The sequence below is a fragment of the Bufo gargarizans genome, chromosome 4, assembly GCF_014858855.1.
Source record: "Bufo gargarizans isolate SCDJY-AF-19 chromosome 4, ASM1485885v1, whole genome shotgun sequence".
NCBI lineage: Eukaryota > Metazoa > Chordata > Amphibia > Anura > Bufonidae > Bufo > Bufo gargarizans.
Genome location: NC_058083.1, coordinates 611,260 through 631,273, shown reverse-complemented (window position 1 = coordinate 631,273; position 20,014 = coordinate 611,260). Strand labels below are relative to the sequence as shown.

Genomic DNA, 20,014 nt, shown 5'->3' with positions numbered 1-20,014 from the left:
GTGACGGACAGCGGCTTTCTGGAGGAGACATGCGCAGTAGATCGCCGAGTGACGGACAGCGGCTTTCTGGAGGAGACATGCGCAGTAGATCGCCGAGTGACGGACAGCGGCTTTCTGGAGGAGACATGCGCAGTAGATCGCCGAGTGACGGACAGCGGCTTTCTGGAGGAGACATGCGCAGTAGATCGCCGAGTGACGGACAGCGGCTTTCTGGAGGAGACATGCGCAGTAGATCGCCGAGTGACGGACAGCGGCTTTCTGGAGGAGACATGCGCAGTAGATCGCCGAGTGACGGACAGCGGCTTTCTGGAGGAGACATGCGCAGTAGATCGCCGAGTGACGGACAGCGGCTTTCTGGAGGAGACATGCGCAGTAGATCGCCGAGTGACGGACAGCGGCTTTCTGGAGGAGACATGCGCAGTAGATCGCCGAGTGACGGACAGCGGCTTTCTGGAGGAGACATGCGCAGTAGATCGCCGAGTGACGGACAGCGGCTTTCTGGAGGAGACATGCGCAGAGTAGAGCGCCAAGTGATGGACAGCGGCTTTCTGGAGGAGACATGCGCAGTAGAGTGCTGAGTGACAGTGACACAGGAGAAGATACGGCAACAGTGATGGACAAGTTTTTTAAAAGGAAAGATGATGAACTGGACCCTGAACAAAATTCGGAGCCAGATGAGAGCCCAAGTATGAGTGGGGATCAAAAGAAAGCAAAGACGTTTAGCTCAAGCAAATTCTCTGGCGCAAGGCATTATAGCGAAAGATATATTTCATTTGGATTTACTTTCACCGGAGATGCAAAGAAACCGACTCCACTGTGCTTGGTGTGTGGTGAAAAGCTATCTAACAGTGCTATGGTCCCAAGTAAACTTAAACGCCATCTCCAAACGAAACACCCTTCGCTTCAAAACAAGAATGCAGACTATTTTGTTCGCCTGCGTGAAAACACAGAGAAACAGGCAACTTTCATGAGAAAAACCACAAAGGTAAATGAAAGAGCTCTTAAAGCTAGCTATCACGTTGCTGAACTTATAGCTAAGTCAAAAAAGTCGCACACTGTGGCAGAGACATTAATACTTCCTGCCTGCAAAGCCATTGTAGAGGAGATGCTCGGACCTGAAGCAGCTAAGGAAATAGCCAAAGTCCCTCTCTCAGACAACACAATTTCCAGACATATTAATGACATGTCTGCAGACATCGAAAGTGTGGTTTTGGAAAAGATCCGTATCGGTGAAAAATTTGCATTGCAACTTGACGAGTCTACTGATATCAGTGGACATGCTCAACTCTTGGCCAATGTGCGTTTTGTGGATGGTGATGCAATTAGAGAAAACTTCTTTTTTTGCAAGGGATTGCCAGAAAAAACAACAGGAGGAGAAATTTTTGGGGTCACATCAGAATACCTTGAACAAGGAGGACTTGTGATATATCAATATATAATGCTCTTACTCATTTTCCTTCAGCAGTTTCTTCAAAAAACGGACTTTTATAATATGTAAATGACCTCTCTACCAGCAAGTAGGGTGGCTACTTGCTGGTAGCAGCCGCGTCCTGCTTTCATAAAGACGCCCCCTCCTCATCTTGATTGACAGGGCCAGTGAACGCGCTCGTCGTCTGGCTGGCCCTGTCTGCGTTCAAAATCTGGCGCCTGCGCCGTACTGGTCTTCTGATTCAGGCTCTGAACCTGGACAACCCCTTTAATAATTTGGATAGATTAGTTGTTTTTGTATTGGCGGTCCAATCACACCTACACATCGGAACACCGTATATCTACTCACTACATCCTCGCCTTTTTTATACCGCTCTGTGCATCCTTTGGACATTTGCCGTCCAGTTGCGTATGAATCTCATGCGATGGATGTTAACAAACTTTTATTTTGAATCTAGAAAGTAAAGATTTCTTTTGCATTTTTAAAAATAAATGAGAAAGGAGGTAATTGCTGCTCTCCTGGAGATGGAACGTGTCAGTCAGAGAACAGCTGAGCCTCCAGCTAAATCCAGACCACACTGAGATGTATGACACTGAACTGTATAAAGGAGGGGGAGATGCTGACATCTGGTGCATTGTCCTCTGTCTACACCATGCCTCATGACCCTGAGCTCTACAGCCACCTGCTCCTGCTCTGTGTTATATTGGGGTGCACAGCCTTATCTGGGGGAGCCATGCAGAGACCCCTACTCTCAGCACACACCAGGACGGCCCTGTTACTTGTCCTGATTCTGTGTGTGACACATTGTAGATCCCAGAAGCCACCACCGGCCTGTCATTTGAATTTTGTTAAGTTTTTGGAGGATTATGAATATTTCCAGGATGGAGAAGCCATTATTGGAGGAGTTTTCACTGTTAATTATTTGATGAATCAGCTTATATTTAATAGGGGTGACACTACTTACATTTGTTTGAGGTAAGTTTGAAGGCCTCAGGGTCAATGTTGAGGAGCTTTCAGGTCCACATCTCCATGGCTTGGTCAGATGTTTTGTCCTTCACTGACTTGAGGCTTCCTCATGGAGTTTACAGGTCATGTCAGGTCTACATGTGATGTCGATCATGAATTCTTTTTTTATTGATGTCTTCTTTACAATGTCAGCAGTGAAAGTTCTTCCTACTGTCCGTGGTGACTGGGGTCATGATATTCTTATAGAGTGTTCTTCTATATGCAGCAGTGTCTCTTGGAGAGTGAATCGTGGCTGGAAACCCAGAATTGACAGTATCCATCCATAGATCCCAGTCCTAATGAATTACCTGTAACTGACTCTAGAAATATTAACCTCCCGGACTTTTCATCTTTTATAATGTACGAGCAGTGGATTCAGTACCCAATATACATTACATCTATATTACAGGGTGGATCATGCCCAACAAGAAAGGGATGTCAATGAGCTCTTAACAAGCTCTGCCTCTGATGCCACCAGATGTAGGGCAGCGATCCTGTAAGTCAGTGTTCGATCCTTTATCCCCTTCAAGACCAAGCCAGTTTTCACCATAAGGACCAAGCCACATTTTGCAAATCTGACATGTTTTACTTTATGTGGTAATAACTCTGGGACGCTTCTACTTATCCAAGCCATTCTGAGACTGTTTTCTCGTGACATATTGTACTTCATGTTAGGGTGGGTTCACACTAGCGTTAGGGATTCCGTTATGGCTTTCCGTTATAACATGGTTATAACGGAAAATAACAGAATCCATAAGACGGAAGGATGGATCCGTTCTTCTGCCCATAGACTTGTATTATGACGCAATGCAAAACGGAAGCCTTTAAAAGGCATTGCGTTTGCTTTCCGTCCTAATAGAAGTCCGTCTGGGTCCCGTTATGCAAGACGGAAAGCAAAGTCCTGTCGACAGTCCGTCATAATACAAGTCTGTGGGCAAAAGAACGGATCCATCCTTCCGTCTTATGGATTCCATTATTTTCCGTTATAACCATGTTATAACGGAAAGCCATAACGGAATCCCTTAGGCTAGTGTGAACCCACCCTTCGTGGTAAATTTGAGTCAATATGTTACATCTTTAGGCCCCTTTCACACGAGCGAGTTTTCCGCGCAGGTGCAATGCATGATGCGTACGCATTGCGCCCGCACTGAATCCGGACCCATTCATTTCAATGATTCTGTGTACATGAGCGTTGTTTTTCACGCATCACTTATGCATTGCGTGAAAATTACAGCATGTTCTATATTCAGCATTTTTCATTGAACACGCGTAAAAAAAACTGAACAACTGAACGCAATCGCAGACAAAACTGACTGAACTTGCTTGCGAAATCGTGCATTTTTCACTGAACGCATCCGGACCTAATTCGCCACGTTCGTCTGCAAAGGGCCTTATTTATGAAAAATTCCAAAATGTACTGAAAATTTGGAAAGAAATTCACAATTTTTGAAAATTGAATGTCTCTACTTTTAAAGCAGATTGTGACCTCATAAAATAGTTATTACTTTACATTTCCCAGATGTCTGCTTCATGTTGGCATCATTTTGAAAATGTAATTTTATTTTTCAGGAAGTTAAAAGGCGTAGAATTTTAAAAGCAATTCTTAAATTTTTTTTGAAAATTTCCAAAACCCACTTTTTAAGGGCCAGTTCAGTTAAGAAGTCACTTTTTAGGGCTTACATAGAAGAAATCCCCCATAAATGACCCCAGTTTAGAACTACACCCTTCACGTTATTCAAAACTGATTTTACAAACTTTGTTAACCCTTGAGGTGTTCCACAAGACTGAAAGGAAAATGGAGGTGAAATTTCAAATTTTCAAAAATTTTTGCAGATTTTCCATTTTTATCTATTTTTCTCTGTAACACGGCAAGGATTAAAAGCTAAAGAAAACTCAATATTTATTTATAGGATAACTCAACATGTGGTCGTAAACTGCTGTACGGGCACACGGCAGGACGCAGAAGGGAAGGAGCAACATATGGTTTTTGGAGGGCAGATTTCCCTGGGATAATTTAAAGTTGCCATGTCACATTTGAAGACCCCCTGATGCACCCGTAGAGTAGAAACGCACAAGAAGTGACCCCATTTTGTAAACTACGGAATAAAGTAATAGTTTTATTGGTACTATTTTGGGGTACGTATGATTTTTTATTGCTCTAGATTACGCTTTTTGTGAGGTATTGGGTAAGACATCAATGGATGTCGTGTATCTGGACTTCTCCAAAGCATTTGACACTGTACCACATAAAAGGTTAGTATATAAAATGAGAATGCTCGGACTGGGAGAAAACGTCTGTAAGTGGGTAAGTAACTGGCTCAATGATAGAAAACAGAGGGTGGTTATTAACGGTACACACTCAGATTGGGTCACTGTCACTAGTGGAGTACCTTAGGGGTCAGTATTGGGCCCTATTCTCTTCAATATATTTATTAATGATCTTGTAGAAGGCTTGCATAGTAAAGTATCAATTTTCGCAGATGACACTAAACTGTGTAAAGTAATTAACACTGATGAGTACAGTATACTGTATATATACTACAGAGAACATTATACTACTACAGATGGATCTGGATAGACTGGAGGATTGGGCAGATAAGTGGCAGATGAGGTTTAACACTGACAAATGTAAGGTTATGCACATGGGAAGGAATAATGCAAGTCACCCGTACATACTAAAAGGTAAAACACTTGGTAACACTGACATGGAAAAGGACCTAGGAATTTTAATAAACAGCAAACTAAGCTGTAAAAATCAGTGTCAGGCAGCTGCTGCCAAGGCCAATAAGATAATGGGTTGCATCAGAAGGGGCCCATTATAAGAACATAGTCCTACCACTTTACAAATCGCTAGTCAGACCACACATGGAGGACTGTGTACAGTTCTGGGCTCCAGTGAACAAGGCAGACATAGCAGAGCTGGAGAGGGTCCAGAGGAGGGCAACTAAAGTAATAACTGGAATGGGGCAATTACAGTACCCTGAAAGATTATCAAAATTAGGGTTATTCACTTTAGAAAAAAGACGACTGAGGGGAGATCTAATTACTATGTATAAATATATCGGGGGTCAGTACAGAGATCTCTCCCATCATCTATTTATCCCCAGGACTGTGACTGTGACGAGGGGACATCCTCTGCGTCTGGAGGAAAGAAGGTTTGTACACAAACATAGAAGAGGATTCTTTACGGTAAGAGCAGTGAGACTATGGAGCTCTCTGCCTGAGGAGGTGGTGATGGTGAGTACAATAAAGGAATTCAGGAGGGGCCTGGATGTATTTCTGGAGTGTAATAATATTACAGGCTATAGCTACTAGAGAGGGGTCGCTGATCCAGGGAGGTATTCTGATGCCTGATTGGAGTCGGGAAGGAATTTTTTATTCCCCTAAAGTGAGGAAAATTGGCTTCTACCTCACAGGTTTTTTTTTGCCTTCCTCTGGATCAACTTGCAGGATGACAGGCCGAACTGGATGGACAGAGGGCTTTTTTCGTCCTTATGTACTATGTTACTATAAGAAAAAATGGCTGTTGTGACAGGACAGATCATGTGTTATTTTTTTATAGCAGGTTGATACGGATGCGACAATACCAAATATGTGTATTTTTTTGTTTTATATAATAAAGCATTTTTTTAAACAAAAATAATGTTTTTGCGTCTTCATTTTCTGAAAGCTACATTACTTTTATTTTTCTGCCGATCGTCTTGTGCAGAGTCTCTTTTTCTGCAGGAAGAGCTGACATTTGTATTGGAACTATTTTAAGGTACATAGGATTTTCTGATCATTCAATACGACATTTTTTGGGGTCAAGGTGACCAAAAAATTGCTATTTTGGCACACTTGTTTTTTTTTTCTTTTTAACAGCGTTCACCTGAGGGGGTAGATCAGGTGATATTTTTATAGAGCAGATCATTACGGACGTAGCAATACATAATATGTCTATTTTTCTTATTTTATTTCAGTTTTATACAATAAAAGCATTTGTGTGTCGCAATGGAAATCATATTAATTCCCACATAAGCTTCTTATACTAAGAATGTTCTTCGTTGCCTATAGCAACCGATCAGAGCTCGTATTAATGACCTGTAGTAAAATAGAAGCTGAGCTGTGATTGGTTGCTATATGCCACCTGATGAATATCCAGGCTAACTGCCACAACAGCCAACACACAATGGCTCCTGGAGTTCGGCGGTTAGGTTATTAAGCCTATTTTTTGGCAAATAATTGGGAAGCGTGGGGTTAACATTTCCACTCAAAACATAGTCTATGACGTTTCCCGAGTCACAGGAGGCGGCTGTGCAAAATTTCGTGATTGCAAATGCGAAGGTGTGGATTAGCGGACATACATACTGTGGGGATTCGCTCTGGTAGTTAGGATAAGCGGGCGCAGTACAGAGGCAAAATACAAGTTCGTAATTCAAACTTCAGTGTTTATTCACACATGGTGCCAAAAACAAAACATCACTTTTGCAGTGTCGGTGTTTCTACACACCCAATATAACAAAAAGTCACCTTGGTGGCAGTTCTGCCTCAGAAAGTCCAAATACAGGCTTTAGGCGGCCTGTTCCCCTGACACACGGGTCTCAGCTCTCTAACCCAGCACAGGCCTTAGATCCCAGCACTCCAACATGACTTCTGAGCCCAGCTGCCTATTTAAGGACAGCCAGGTGCTGCCAAAACCCGGACCGGCATTAAAATACGGTCCGGTATTTGACCCCACCTGGCTGTAAATCAGCCCAGCAGTTTGGATAATGCCTCCCTATTATATCCCTACACTATGAATAATCTTTCCCTGATCTGCTCAATAGTTTTTTGGGGGGGAATAAAGTCTCTAATCACTGTCCCTAGTGCCTGTTACATCACTCCCTGCACTAAGTTCACTGTAAAATGGCGGAGACAGGGCAGGAGGAGACCTTTTAGAGGGGCTGTGACATCACAGGGGCTGGCTATCTGCTGATTGACTGTCTGCATGGCATTATGGGTGCTCCCTCATTCCCGGGCTTATTGCTTCCTCATTCTAACATGTTCAGCAGCCATTTTAGAACAAAATTAGCTTCGTTACCACGAAGTTTGAGGAAATTCGACTTTGGGTCGAATCAAAATTTTCCTGAAATTCTGATCGAATTCCACTTCATCAACTTCTATTCACTCATCTCTACTTGTAATGGGTGGTTTGGGCGGTGATGGGTCCCAAAGAAACATTGATCGCATGGCTAACAACTCAAATACCCCTATTATGATCTATTATTGGTCACCATGTAATTTACCATATTTTGTATTGAAAACGGGGAAAAAAATCTTTGCCGGGTGAAACCCCCCCCAAAAAAGCACGATTCCCCCCACTGTAGACTAAAAATTAGCTGACAAGATTATTCTTTGGATCATACGATTACAGTGATGCCAAATTTATGTAGATTTCATTATGTTTACTATTAAACAAATAAAAAGCTTGAAACAATAAAAATTTGCTTTGCATCACCATAATCTGTCACCCATACATTTTTTTTATGTTCTTGACTGCAGAGAGTGTAGGGGTGATTTGAGTTTTTAATATGTAGTCTTCTGATTGTACCATAGTCTGCATAGAATACTATTGCAGTCTATGGTATTTTGTAGCTGTCTGTCAAGCCCTGCCACAGGCACATGTTAACAGGCAGGTTAGATGTAGCATGCATGGTAGCTTTCACAAGACCTAAGGCTGCCATAGCAACTAATCGAAGGAGAGAGGACTCTCTAACTGTTCAGATGCGCTGGTGCTATTGTCCATAGCATATATATATATATATATATATATATATAGTGACACTCTTACTGCTAAATGACTAATGTTGCTGCAGGAATGTTATCCATGTCTGTTATTTTAATGCTATTTTATGCAGTGATTTATGAACTCTGTGATCCATTAAGGCCATGTATGGGAGAAAATAGTTAACTGGCAGCCTTGGTTTCCGTTGCCAGGTGGTGGGCTGGTCCTACCTCCTGATTAACAATCTTCTGGTGAACCAGGCAGAGAGAAAAGCGGTATGTGCATACTACTGCCTTGTGCAGGGAAACACTATCCCAATCAGATAGCACATTTCCTTCAGCCACCACCAGGCAGGAGCCCCAAGCCAAGGGTGTACCCTGAGGGGAAGAAGGATTATGCCCCTCATTCACTGCCCACACAACCTCGGAGACCACTGGAGCCGGGGTTAACCACTGTGAGGACTACAACCACCTTTGTTACCTCAGCCACCTTTCCCATACTCACCACCCTTCCTGCATCTCACCCCCACTGGCCAGCATCGGGCATATATATGTACGTGTCTGTGTGAAATGAGGGTTTTTGTATTTTTAATCTTTTGTTTCTTTTTTCAGTTATTTTTAAAAACTTTATTCAAGAGTTTTTCAAATTTTTTAGTCTTTTTAGGGAAGTCCAATCTGCGATCGTTTGACCACTTGTACAGTACACTATAATACTTCTTCTGTGTTCTGGGAGGCTTCAGAAGGTCAATGACTGCCATGACAAGTACTCGGCTTCCCACCCATTGCATTTGCAGGAGATCAGAGGACAGAGGGAGATTTGTTAACCCGTCAGATGCAGCAGTTGCTAATTAATCTTAACCAAATTTGTGGAAAGGTAAGGGCAGACACATCTGTACATACAGACGTGGACAAAATTGTTGGTACCCTTTGGTCAATGAAAGAAAAAGTCACAATGGTCACAGAAATAACTTTAATCTGACAAAAGTAATAATAAATTAAAATTCTATAAATGTTAACCAATGAAAGTCAGACATTGTTTTTCAACCATGCTTCAACAGAATTATGTAAAAAAATAAACTCATGAAACAGGCATGGACAAAAATGATGGTACCCCTAGAAAACACAGAACATAATGTGACCAAAGGGACATGTTAATTCAAGGTGTGTCCACTAATTAGCATCACAGGTGTCTACAACCTTGTAATCAGCCATTGGGCCTATATATATGGCTCCAGGTAATCACTGTGTTGTTTGGTGATATGGTGTGTACCACACTCGACATGGACCAGAGGAAGCAAAGGAAAGAGCTGTCTCAAGAGATCAGAAAGAAAATTATAGACAAGCATGTTAAAGGTAAAGGCTATAAGACCATCTCCAAGCAACTAGATGTTCCTGTGAGTACAGTTGCACATATTATTCATAAGTTTAAGATCCATGGGACTGTAGCCAACCTCCCTGGACGTGGCCGCAGGAGGAAAATTGATGACAAATCTAAGAGACGGATAATCCGAATGGTAACAAAAGAGCCTAGAAAGACTTCTAAAGAGATTCAAGGTGAACTTCATGCTCAAGGAACATCAGTGTCAGATCGCACCATCCGTCGTTGTTTGAGCCAAAGTGGACTACATGGGAGACGACCAAGGAGGACACCATTGTTGAAAACGAATCATAAAAAAGCAAGACTGGAATATGCCAAACTACATGTTGACAAGCCACAAAGCTTCTGGGAGAATGTCCTGTGGACAGATGAGACAAAAATCGAAGTTTTTGCCAAGGCACATCAGCTGTATGTTCACAGACGAAAAAATGAAGCATATCAAGAAAAGAACACTGTCCCTACTGTGAAACATGGAGGAGGCTCTGTTATGTTCTGGGGCTGCTTTGCTGCGTCTGGCACAGGGTGTCTTGAATCTGTGCAGGGTACAATGAAATCTCAAGACTATCAAGGAATTCTAGAGAGAAATGTACTAGCCAGTGTCAGAAAGCTTGGTCTCAGTCGCAGGTCATGGGTCTTGCAACAGGACAATGACCCAAAACACACCGCTAAAAACACCCAAGAATGGCTAAGAGGAAAAAATTGGACTATTCTAAAGTGGCCTTCTATGAGCCCTGACCTCAATCCTATTGAGCATCTTTGGAAGGAGCTGAAACATGCAGTCTGGAAAAGGCACCCTTCAAACCGGACACAACTGGAGCAGTTTGCTCATGAGGAGTGGGCCAAAATACCTGCTGAGAGGTGCAGATGTCTCATTGACAGTTACAGGAAGCGTTTGATTGCAGTGATTGCCTCAAAAGGTTGCGCAACAAAATATTAAGTTAGGGGTACCATCATTTTTGTCCATGCCTGTTTCATGAGTTTATTTTTTTACATAATTCTGTTGAAGCATGGTTGAAAAACAATGTCTGACTTTCATTGGTTAACATTTATAGAATTTTAATTTATTATTACTTTTGTCAGATTAAAGTTATTTCTGTGACCATTGTGACTTTTTCTTTCATTGACCAAAGGGTACCAACAATTTTGTCCACGTCTGTATATCTGCTGCTAAATGTTTCATTGTCCCTCCTACAGTACATTGCTCACCTTCCCGAGCTTCATTTTGGGTGTGGAGAGATACAAGGGGAAGCTGCGTGGTACAGAGGCCGTTGCAGCCATATAATAGCTGGGGGGAATTCAAGTTTAAAGTTGTTGAGAAATTAATTGGACAGAAAATTGTGAGCAGACACAGGGGACACTTAGATCTCAGAAGACGGGGTAGTGAGTTCTAGGCTCAAAAGTAAAACTGAAATAGATACTGCAAGGAATGTCTGGTCCGGTTTGGCTATTATTTGAATAAACTGCAAAGGTTTTTTAATAAAAAAAATGCACAATTGAGCAGAGTCCAAGTGCAGTTAGTGCATAATAACAGGTCAGCCAGTGCTTTCATGAATTTTTGGGATGTAAATTGGGCTGCTAGCTGGCTCCTACACAATAAAAATGACTTCTGTAGCTTTAAATATTGCTGTGCAGTGCAGAATCCTCACTACATACATTAGATAACTAACTTAACTGACCCAATCCAGTCCCCTAATCCTTTCTCTCTATTTATTATTTTAATCTATCTATAATCTTCCCTAACACTGTCTCTGAGGCTAAACCAACTGTATTGAGAGTCTTTGCTCTCTCTTTCTGACAGAGATCCTATCTCACGCATGTACAAGCTCAGAAATTAAGGTAGATTGCCTGGTTGGGATTTATATGGTGCCTATTACACGGGCACACACATGGCAGCTATAGTCCCACATTATTGGCTATGGGGGACTTCCAAGGCATTGTGGGTAAGCTCATTGGCCACAGACACCTTCCAGAGTCATGTGATTTTCCCTTTTCATCTTCCCTGTGACTGTGCTTTGATGTTTAAAATGACGGACAGCATTTTCAGCAATTTTTCCAAATTGAATCTGTCGGGGATATAAAGCAAATGCTTTATATAAAAGAAAGGTACAAAGGAAAAATTTCAAAGGGAATTGATCCTAGAGTTGGACATATAAAACACCTCAAAAATAATTAATCATTAATTTAATTATATTGTGCAATCAGTAAAACATGGTACAAGCATCTATGCAAAAATATAAATGATTTATTATTAGGGATGAGCGAACCCGAACTGTATAGTTCGGGTTCGTACCGAATTTTGGGGTGTCCGTGACACGGACCCGAACATTTTCGTAAAAGTTCGGGTTCGGTGTTCGTCGCTTTCTTGGCGCTTTTTGAAAGGCTGCAAAGCAGCCAATCAACAAGCGTCATACTACTTGCCCCAAGAGGCCGTCACAGCCATGCCTACTATTGGCATGGCTGTGATTGGCCAGAGCACCATGTGACCCAGCCTCTATTTAAGCTGGAGTCACATAGCACCGCCCATCACTCTGCTCTGATCAGTGTAGGGAGAGGTTGCAGCTGCGACAGTAGGGCGAGATTAGGCAGATTAACTCCTCCAAAAGACTCCATCCATTGATCGATCTGCAGCTGTGGATGATTGAACTGCTGCTATTGAATTGCTCACTGTTTTTAGGCATCCCAGAGCGTTTTTCAGTCACTTTTTTCTGGGGTGATCGGCGGCCATTTTGTGTCTTGTGGTGCGCCAGCACAAGCTGCCACCAAGTGCATTTAACCCTCAATGGTGTGGTTGTTTTTTGGCTAAAGCCTACATCAGGGTCAAGCTGTCACACCAAGTGCATTTAACCAGCAATAGTCTGTTTATTTTTTGGCCATATACTACATCAGGGGCAAGCTGCGCCCGTCACCAAGTGCATTTAACCCTCAATGGTGTGGTTGGTCAAGCTCTCACACCAAGTGCATTTAACCATCAATAGTGTGGTTATTTTTTGGCCATATCCCAGTCTAATTCTGTCAGTAAATGTATATCTGTCACCCAGCGCCTAAATACTAGGCCTCAAGTTTATATCCCGCTAAATCTGTCGTTACTGCTGTTGCTGGTCAAGTTATTTAGTGTCCGTCAAAGCACAGTTTTTGTTCTGGGTTGAAATACAATTCCCAATTTAGCAATTTCCTAATTTAGTGGTTTCTGCTGTATCAGGCATACTTTAAATACATCCCTAAAAGGGTATATCAGAATCAAGGTGCTGATAGGGTCATTCTCAATAACTTCACACACACGCTACTGTGCATATCCCAGTCTAATTCCGTCAGTAAACCTATACCTGTCACCCAGCGCCTAAATAATAGGCCTCAAATTTATATTCAGGTGTGGTTACTGCTGTGCCTGTATTAGTGTAATACGGTACCTAAATAGATAGCCAGATAGTGTTAGGTGTCTGTAAAAAAAGGCCTGAATTTGAATTCAATACATTGGGCCAAATAATATTTTTGTTGTTGTGGTGAACGATAACAATGAGGAAAACATCTAGTAAGGGAAGCGGACGTGGACATGGTCGTGGTGGTGTTAGTGGACCCTCTGGTGCTGGGAGAGGACGTGGCCGTTCTGCCACAGCCACACGTCCTAGTGTACCAACTACCTCAGGTCCTAGTAAACGCCAGAATTTACAGCGATATTTGGTGGGGCCCAATGCCGTTCTAAGGATGGTAAGGCCTGAGCAGGTACAGGCATTAGTCAATTGGGTGGCCGACAGTGGATCCAGCACGTTCACATTATCTCCCACCCAGACTTCTGCAGAAAGCGCACAGATGGCGCCTGAAAGCCAACCCCATCAGTCTGTCACATCACCCCCATGCATACCAGGGAAACTGTCTGAGCCTCAAGTTATGCAGCAGTCTCTTATGCTGTTTGAAGACTCCGCTGGCAGGGTTTCCCAAGGGCATCCACCTAGCCCTTCCCCAGCGGTGGAAGACATAGACTGCACTGACGCACAACCACTTATGTTTCCTGATGATGAGGACATGGGAATACCACCTCAGCATGTCTCTGATGATGACGAAACACAGGTGCCAACTGCTGCGTCTTTCTGCAGTGTGCAGACTGAACAGGAGGTCAGGGATCAAGACTGGGTGGAAGACGATGCAGGGGACGATGAGGTCCTAGACCCCACATGGAATGAAGGTCGTGCCACTGACTTTCAGAGTTCGGAGGAAGAGGCAGTGGTGAGACCGAGCCAACAGCGTAGCAAAAGAGGGAGCAGTGGGCAAAAGCAGAACACCCGCCGCCAAGAGACTCCGCCTGCTACTGACCGCCGCCATCTGGGACCGAGCACCCCAAAGGCAGCTTCAAGGAGTTCCCTGGCGTGGCAGTTCTTCAAACAATGTGCTGACGACAAGACCCGAGTGGTTTGCACGCTGTGCCATCAGAGCCTGAAGCGAGGCATTAACGTTCTGAACCTGAGCACAACCTGCATGACCAGGCACCTGCATGCAAAGCATGAACTGCAGTGGAGTAAACACCTTAAAAACAAGGAAGTCACTCAGGCTCCCCTGCTACCTCTTCTGCTGCTGCCGCCTCAGCCTCTTCTGCTGCTGCCGCCTCGGCCTCTTCCTCCGCCTCTGGAGGAACGTTGGCACCTGCCGCCCAGCAAACAGGGGATGTACCACCAACACCACCACCACCTCCATCACCAAGCATCTCAACCATGTCACACGGCAACGTTCAGCTCTCCATCTCACAAACATTTGAGAGAAAGCGTAAATTCCCACCTAGCCACCCTCGATCCCTGGCCCTGAATGCCAGCATTTCTAAACTACTGGCCTATGAAATGCTGTCATTTAGGCTGGTGGACACAGACAGCTTCAAACAGCTCATGTCGCTTGCTGTCCCACAGTATGTTGTTCCCAGCCGCCACTACTTCTCCAAGAGAGCCGTGCCTTCCCTGCACAACCAAGTATCCGATAAAATCAAGCGTGCACTGCGCAACGCCATCTGTAGCAAGGTCCAGCTAACCACAGATACGTGGACCAGTAAGCACGGCCAGGGACGCTATATCTCCCTAACTGCACACTGGGTAAATGTAGTGGCAGCTGGGCCCCAGGCGGAGAGCTGTTTGGCGCACGTCCTTCTGCCGCCAAGGATCGCAGGGCAACATTCTTTGCCTCCTGTTGCCACCTCCTCCTACTCAGCTTCCTCCTCCTCTTCTTCCACCTGCTCATCCAGTCAGCCACACACCTTCACCACCAACTTCAGCACAGCCCGGGGTAAACGTCAGCAGGCCATTCTGAAACTCATATGTTTGGGGGACAGGCCCCACACCGCACAGGAGTTGTGGCGGGGTATAGAACAACAGACCGACGAGTGGTTGCTGCCGGTGAACCTCAAGCTCGGCCTGGTGGTGTGCGATAATGGGCGAAATCTCGTTGCAGCTCTGGGACTAGCCAGTTTGACGCACATCCCTTGCCTGGCGCATGTGCTGAATTTGGTGGTGCAGAAGTTCATTCACAACTACCCCGACATGTCATAGCTGCTGCATAAAGTGCGGGCCGTCTGTTCGCGCTTCCGGCGTTCACATCCTGCCGCTGCTCGCCTGTCTGCGCTACAGCGTAACTTCGGCCTTCCCGCTCACCGCCTCATATGCGACATGCCCACCAGGTGGAACTCCACCTTGCACATGCTGGACAGACTGTGCGAGCAGCAGCAGGCCATAGTGGAGTTTCAGCTGCAGCACGCACGGGTCAGTCGCACTGCGGAACAGCACCACTTCACCACCAATGACTGGGCCTCCATGCGTGACCTGTGTGCCCTGTTGCGCTGTTTCGAGTACTCCACCAACATGGCCAGTGGCGATGACGCCGTTATCAGCGTTACAATACCACTTCTATGTCTCCTTGAGAAAACACTTAGGGCGATGATGGAAGAGGAGGTGGCCCAGGAGGAGGAGGAGGAGGAGGAAGAGGGGTCATTTTTAGCACTTTCAGGCCAGTCTCTTCGAAGTGACTCAGAGGGAGGTTTTTTGCAACAGCAGAGGCCAGGTACAAATGTGGCCAGCCAGGGCCCACTACTGGAGGACGAGGAGGACGAGGATGAGGAGGAGGTGGAGGAGGATGAGGATGAAGCATGGTCACAGCGGGGTGGCACCCAACGCAGCTCGGGCCCATCACTGGTGCGTGGCTGGGGGGAAAGGCAGGACGATGACGATACACCTCCCACAGAGGACAGCTTGTCCTTACCCCTGGGCAGCCTGGCACACATGAGCGACTACATGCTGCAGTGCCTGCGCAACGACAGCAGAGTTGCCCACATTTTAACGTGTGCGGACTACTGGGTTGCCACCCTGCTGGATCCACGGTACAAAGACAATGTGCCCACCTTACTTCCTGCACTGGAGCGTGATAGGAAGATGCGCGAGTACAAGCGGACGTTGGTAGACGCGCTACTGAGAGCATTCCCAAATGTCACAGGGGAACAAGGGGAAGCCCAAGGCCAAGGCAGAGGAGGAGCAAGAGGTCGCCAAGGCAGCTGTGTCACGGCCAGCTCCTCTGAGGGCAGGGTTAGCATGGCAGAGATGTGGAAAACTTTTGTCAAAACGCCACAGCTAACTGCACCACCACCTGATACGCAACGTGTTAGCAGGAGGCAACATTTCACTAACATGGTGGAACAGTACGTGTGCACACCCCTCCACGTACTGACTGATGGTTCGGCCCCATTCAACTTCTGGGTCTCTAAATTGTCCACGTGGCCAGAGCTAGCCTTTTATGCCTTGGAGGTGCTGGCCTGCCCGGCGGCCAGCGTTTTGTCTGAACGTGTATTCTGCACGGCAGGGGGCGTCATTACAGACAAACGCAGCCGCCTGTCTACAGCCAATGTGGACAAGCTGACGTTCATAAAAATGAACCAGGCATGGATCCCACAGGACCTGTCCATCCCTTGTGCAGATTAGACATTAACTACCTCCCCTTAACCATATATTATTGTACTCCAGGGCACTTCCTCATTCAATCCTATTTTTTTTTCATTTTACCATTATATTGCGAGGCAACCCTCTGTCTGGGTGCCGGGGCCTAAATATATGCCAATGGACTGTTCCAATGTTGGGTGATGTGAAGCCTCATTCTCTGCTATGACATGCAGACTGATTCTCTGCTGACATGAAGCCAGATCCTCTGTTACGGGACCTCTCTCCTCTGCCTGTGTGTGTGCTGGGCCTAAATATATGCCAATGGACTGTTGCAGTGGTGGCTGACGTGAAGCCTCATTCTCTGCTATGACATGCAGACTGATTCTCTGCTGACATGAAGCCAGATCCTCTGTTACGGGACCTCTCTCCTCTGCCTGGGTGCTGGGCCTAAATATATGCCAATGGACTGTTGCAGTGGTGGCTGACGTGAGGCCTGATTCTCTGCTATGACATGCAGACTGATTCTCTGCTGACATGAAGCCAGATTATCTGTTACGGGACCTCTCTCCTCTGCCTGGGTGCTGGGCCTAAATATATGCCAATGGACTGTTGCAGTGGTGGCTGACGTGAGGCCTGATTCTCTGCTATGACATGCAGACTGATTCTCTGCTGACATGAAGCCTGATTTTCTGCTATGACATGCAGACTGATTCTCTGCTGACATGAAGACAGATTCTCTGTTACGGGACCTCTCTCCTCTGCCTGTGTGCTGGGCCTAAATATATGCCAATGGACTGTTGCACTGGTGGCTGACCTGAAGCCTGATTCTCTGCTATGACATGCAGACTGATTCTCTGCTGACATGAAGCCAGATTCTCTGTTATGGGACCTCTCTCCTCTGCCTGGGTGCTGGGCCTAAATATCTGACAATGGACTGTTACAGTGGTGGCTGACGTGAAGCCTGATTCTCTGCTATGACATGCAGACTAATTCTCTGCTGACATGAAGCCAGATTCTCTGTTACGGGACATCTCTCCTCTGCCTGGGTGCTGGGCCTAAATATATGACAATGGACTGTTCCAGTGGTGGCTGACGTGAAGCCTGATTCTCTGCTATGACATGCAGACTGATTCTCTGCTGACATGAAGCCAGATTCTCTGTTACGGGACCACCAGCTCCCTACACTTGATACGGAGGGAGTCAGGGTCACCTGGGATCCAGCAAACAGGAAAACACAAATGAATGAACAAAACTTATCTGTAGAAGACTCAGTAGTAGCATCCAGCATGCATACACTCCAGGAAGTTGTATAAACTGCAAAGTGATGCAGTATGGGAAGGGATTTAAAGGGATGCAATCAGTGCAACTACATGACAGCTGAGAGAGGCTAACGAGATGAGAAAACGAAAGCAAAACAAAAGGAACCTCAAGCAGGAGGTTCTGAAGAACGTCTGACAGAGCTTCTCAGATGTCTGGTGGTGACAAATAAGTACCAGATGCTTATGAAAACGTGTAGAAATTACTTCTTTCTGGGATTCACGTCCCCACCGATCCCTTGGTTGAACTTGATGGACTTATGTCTTTTTTCAACCGTATTAACTATGTTACTATGTCAGGCACAGCTTTTTCAGTCACCATGTACAGTTTCCCAAGACTATGTGGAGGCAGGGGGTTAAGTCTCTTTCTTATTATCCGCTTAGTCTTCCCAGAGTGACTAAGAGGTTCAACTTGATTATCTCACTATTACAGTACTCTAACTCTCACCGCCTATAAACAGGTGATCAGGAGGTTCCCTTAGTATGATGGGGGACTTGAAGCCTATTAGATCTCACAAACATGCAGGGAAGTCAGTAGCCAAGATGCAGACACTCTAACTTATGGAATAACCACACTCTCTTTATAACCCAATAACTTCTTCCCTGAAGGGCTTGCACATATACTGTCACTTTGCTTCTTTTTGCAATCTATAGGGTAAGAGTATTCCCTGTACAGTTGTCTTCCTAGTTGCTTACACACTCACTATCTACATCAGGCCAACCTCATTTACTGCAGAGGAAGAGGTGGTGCCAGCCCATGCCTAGCAATAGTAACTAGGACCCACCACTCTCTCCATACACAGCCTATGTGACATACTGTACATATAGTACAATCACAGTAACACTTGCTGTGGAGATACTGCAATTGCCCTTCATCAGGGCTGGGTATATAGAACTGGCTTAGCTGGGTGAGATGCCTTTGTAAGGATCAGGAAGTACTATCTGTCCATGTGAAGAGCATTTAGTAGGTGTAAGGACTCCTATAGATCATACATCGCTCCTCGTGGATAAAAAAGTATGCAAAAATGCCATATTTTCCAATTGATTTGCCCTGTATCTGACACAACCCCCAAAAGCTTAATTTGGATTTATTGTATTTAATCATCTTTCTGAAATTGGATTTTTTTGTTGAATTAATTAGTAGCTTTTTAAAGGAAGTGCAGGAAAAAAGTCCCTTTTTGTTTATCCTCTACATTGCACCTTCTTTCCACCATTGGATCCTGTCAAGCTCCTCCTATGATGTGGATGACCAAGTCCAGATAGCAAGCCTCACACGTCCTGGTACAGTATGTAGTATATGTGCCTTATGGGTGTTGTGACCAATCATGACTTAAGTAGGTGAGTGACCTATTGTCTTCTGAAATCCCTATGTATGTTGGACATCACCCTATATTTGCACTCTAACTTTTTTAAGTAATGGTAAAGAGACAGACGCGCTTGGCTGGCCCTTAGGTCGCTTCAGAACAGCCGCAGATCATGTGTCCTCCAATGCCACTTTCAGATTTGCTGTCCTTGAGCTGTGTTGGAAAAACAAGCATCTTTGAGTCAAAAGTCCAGTGCAGTTTTAGATTTTGTAAAGATTGACTATTATTTGTATTGCATTGCCTTGTATGTTATCTACTGTCTTACATACTGTATGTGTGGGACCTTTTCACATATGATTTAGTCTTATTGGTCATGGATGTGTAACACCCCAGAGGTGCATTACCACCTTCTACACCTTCCCACTGTCTCCCATGGTTCATCTAGTGTCATTCCCTGTATTTATTTCTAAGGCCTGCAAATTGTGTATTTGTATTTCTTGTTTTGTGACTGTTTAAGTGTAATGTACCTGGTTAACCAGCAGGTGGCAGCGAGCTTGGCAGAGCTATGTTAGCTAGGATGGAACCTTCTTGCCATTCTAGCTCCCTCTCTAGAGAGGGGGGAGGTTAGTCAGCGAGGAGGGAGTTGAGAGTACCCTCTCAAAGGGGAAGGAAGCAGGCCTTCGTCCCTGCTGGACCAGGCCTGTAAATGCCAGACAGAGCACCATCAGCTCTGCTAGATTAGGAGGCCAAAGCTGAGAGCCTCGGCAACCAGGAGTAAAAGTCCCCTGGATAAAGATAAAGACAGACCAGACTACAGAAAGCTAAGTTCAGTAGAAAGGAAAAGTTTCAATTGAATCCTGTTAGCACAGCAGAGCCAGAGAGCAATAGACATAGCAGAGCCTAGTGTGTTTGGCTGCCAGAATTAATGCCAAAGCCTG

General features: G+C 45.1%; 1 protein-coding gene across 1 annotated transcript in view; it reads left to right on the top strand.

Moving 5' to 3' along the window:
• The first annotated feature begins 559 nt into the window (after nt 1-559).
• Nucleotides 560-20,014, top strand: part of LOC122933979 (vomeronasal type-2 receptor 26-like) — a 44,166-nt gene continuing 24,711 nt past the window's right edge. Inside the window, exons 1-3 of the mRNA XM_044289070.1 lie at nt 560-1,297; nt 2,310-2,404; nt 2,844-2,930. Coding sequence (XP_044145005.1) covers nt 560-1,297; nt 2,310-2,404; nt 2,844-2,930 — 920 coding nt within the window. The remainder of the gene's footprint in view (nt 1,298-2,309; nt 2,405-2,843; nt 2,931-20,014) is intronic.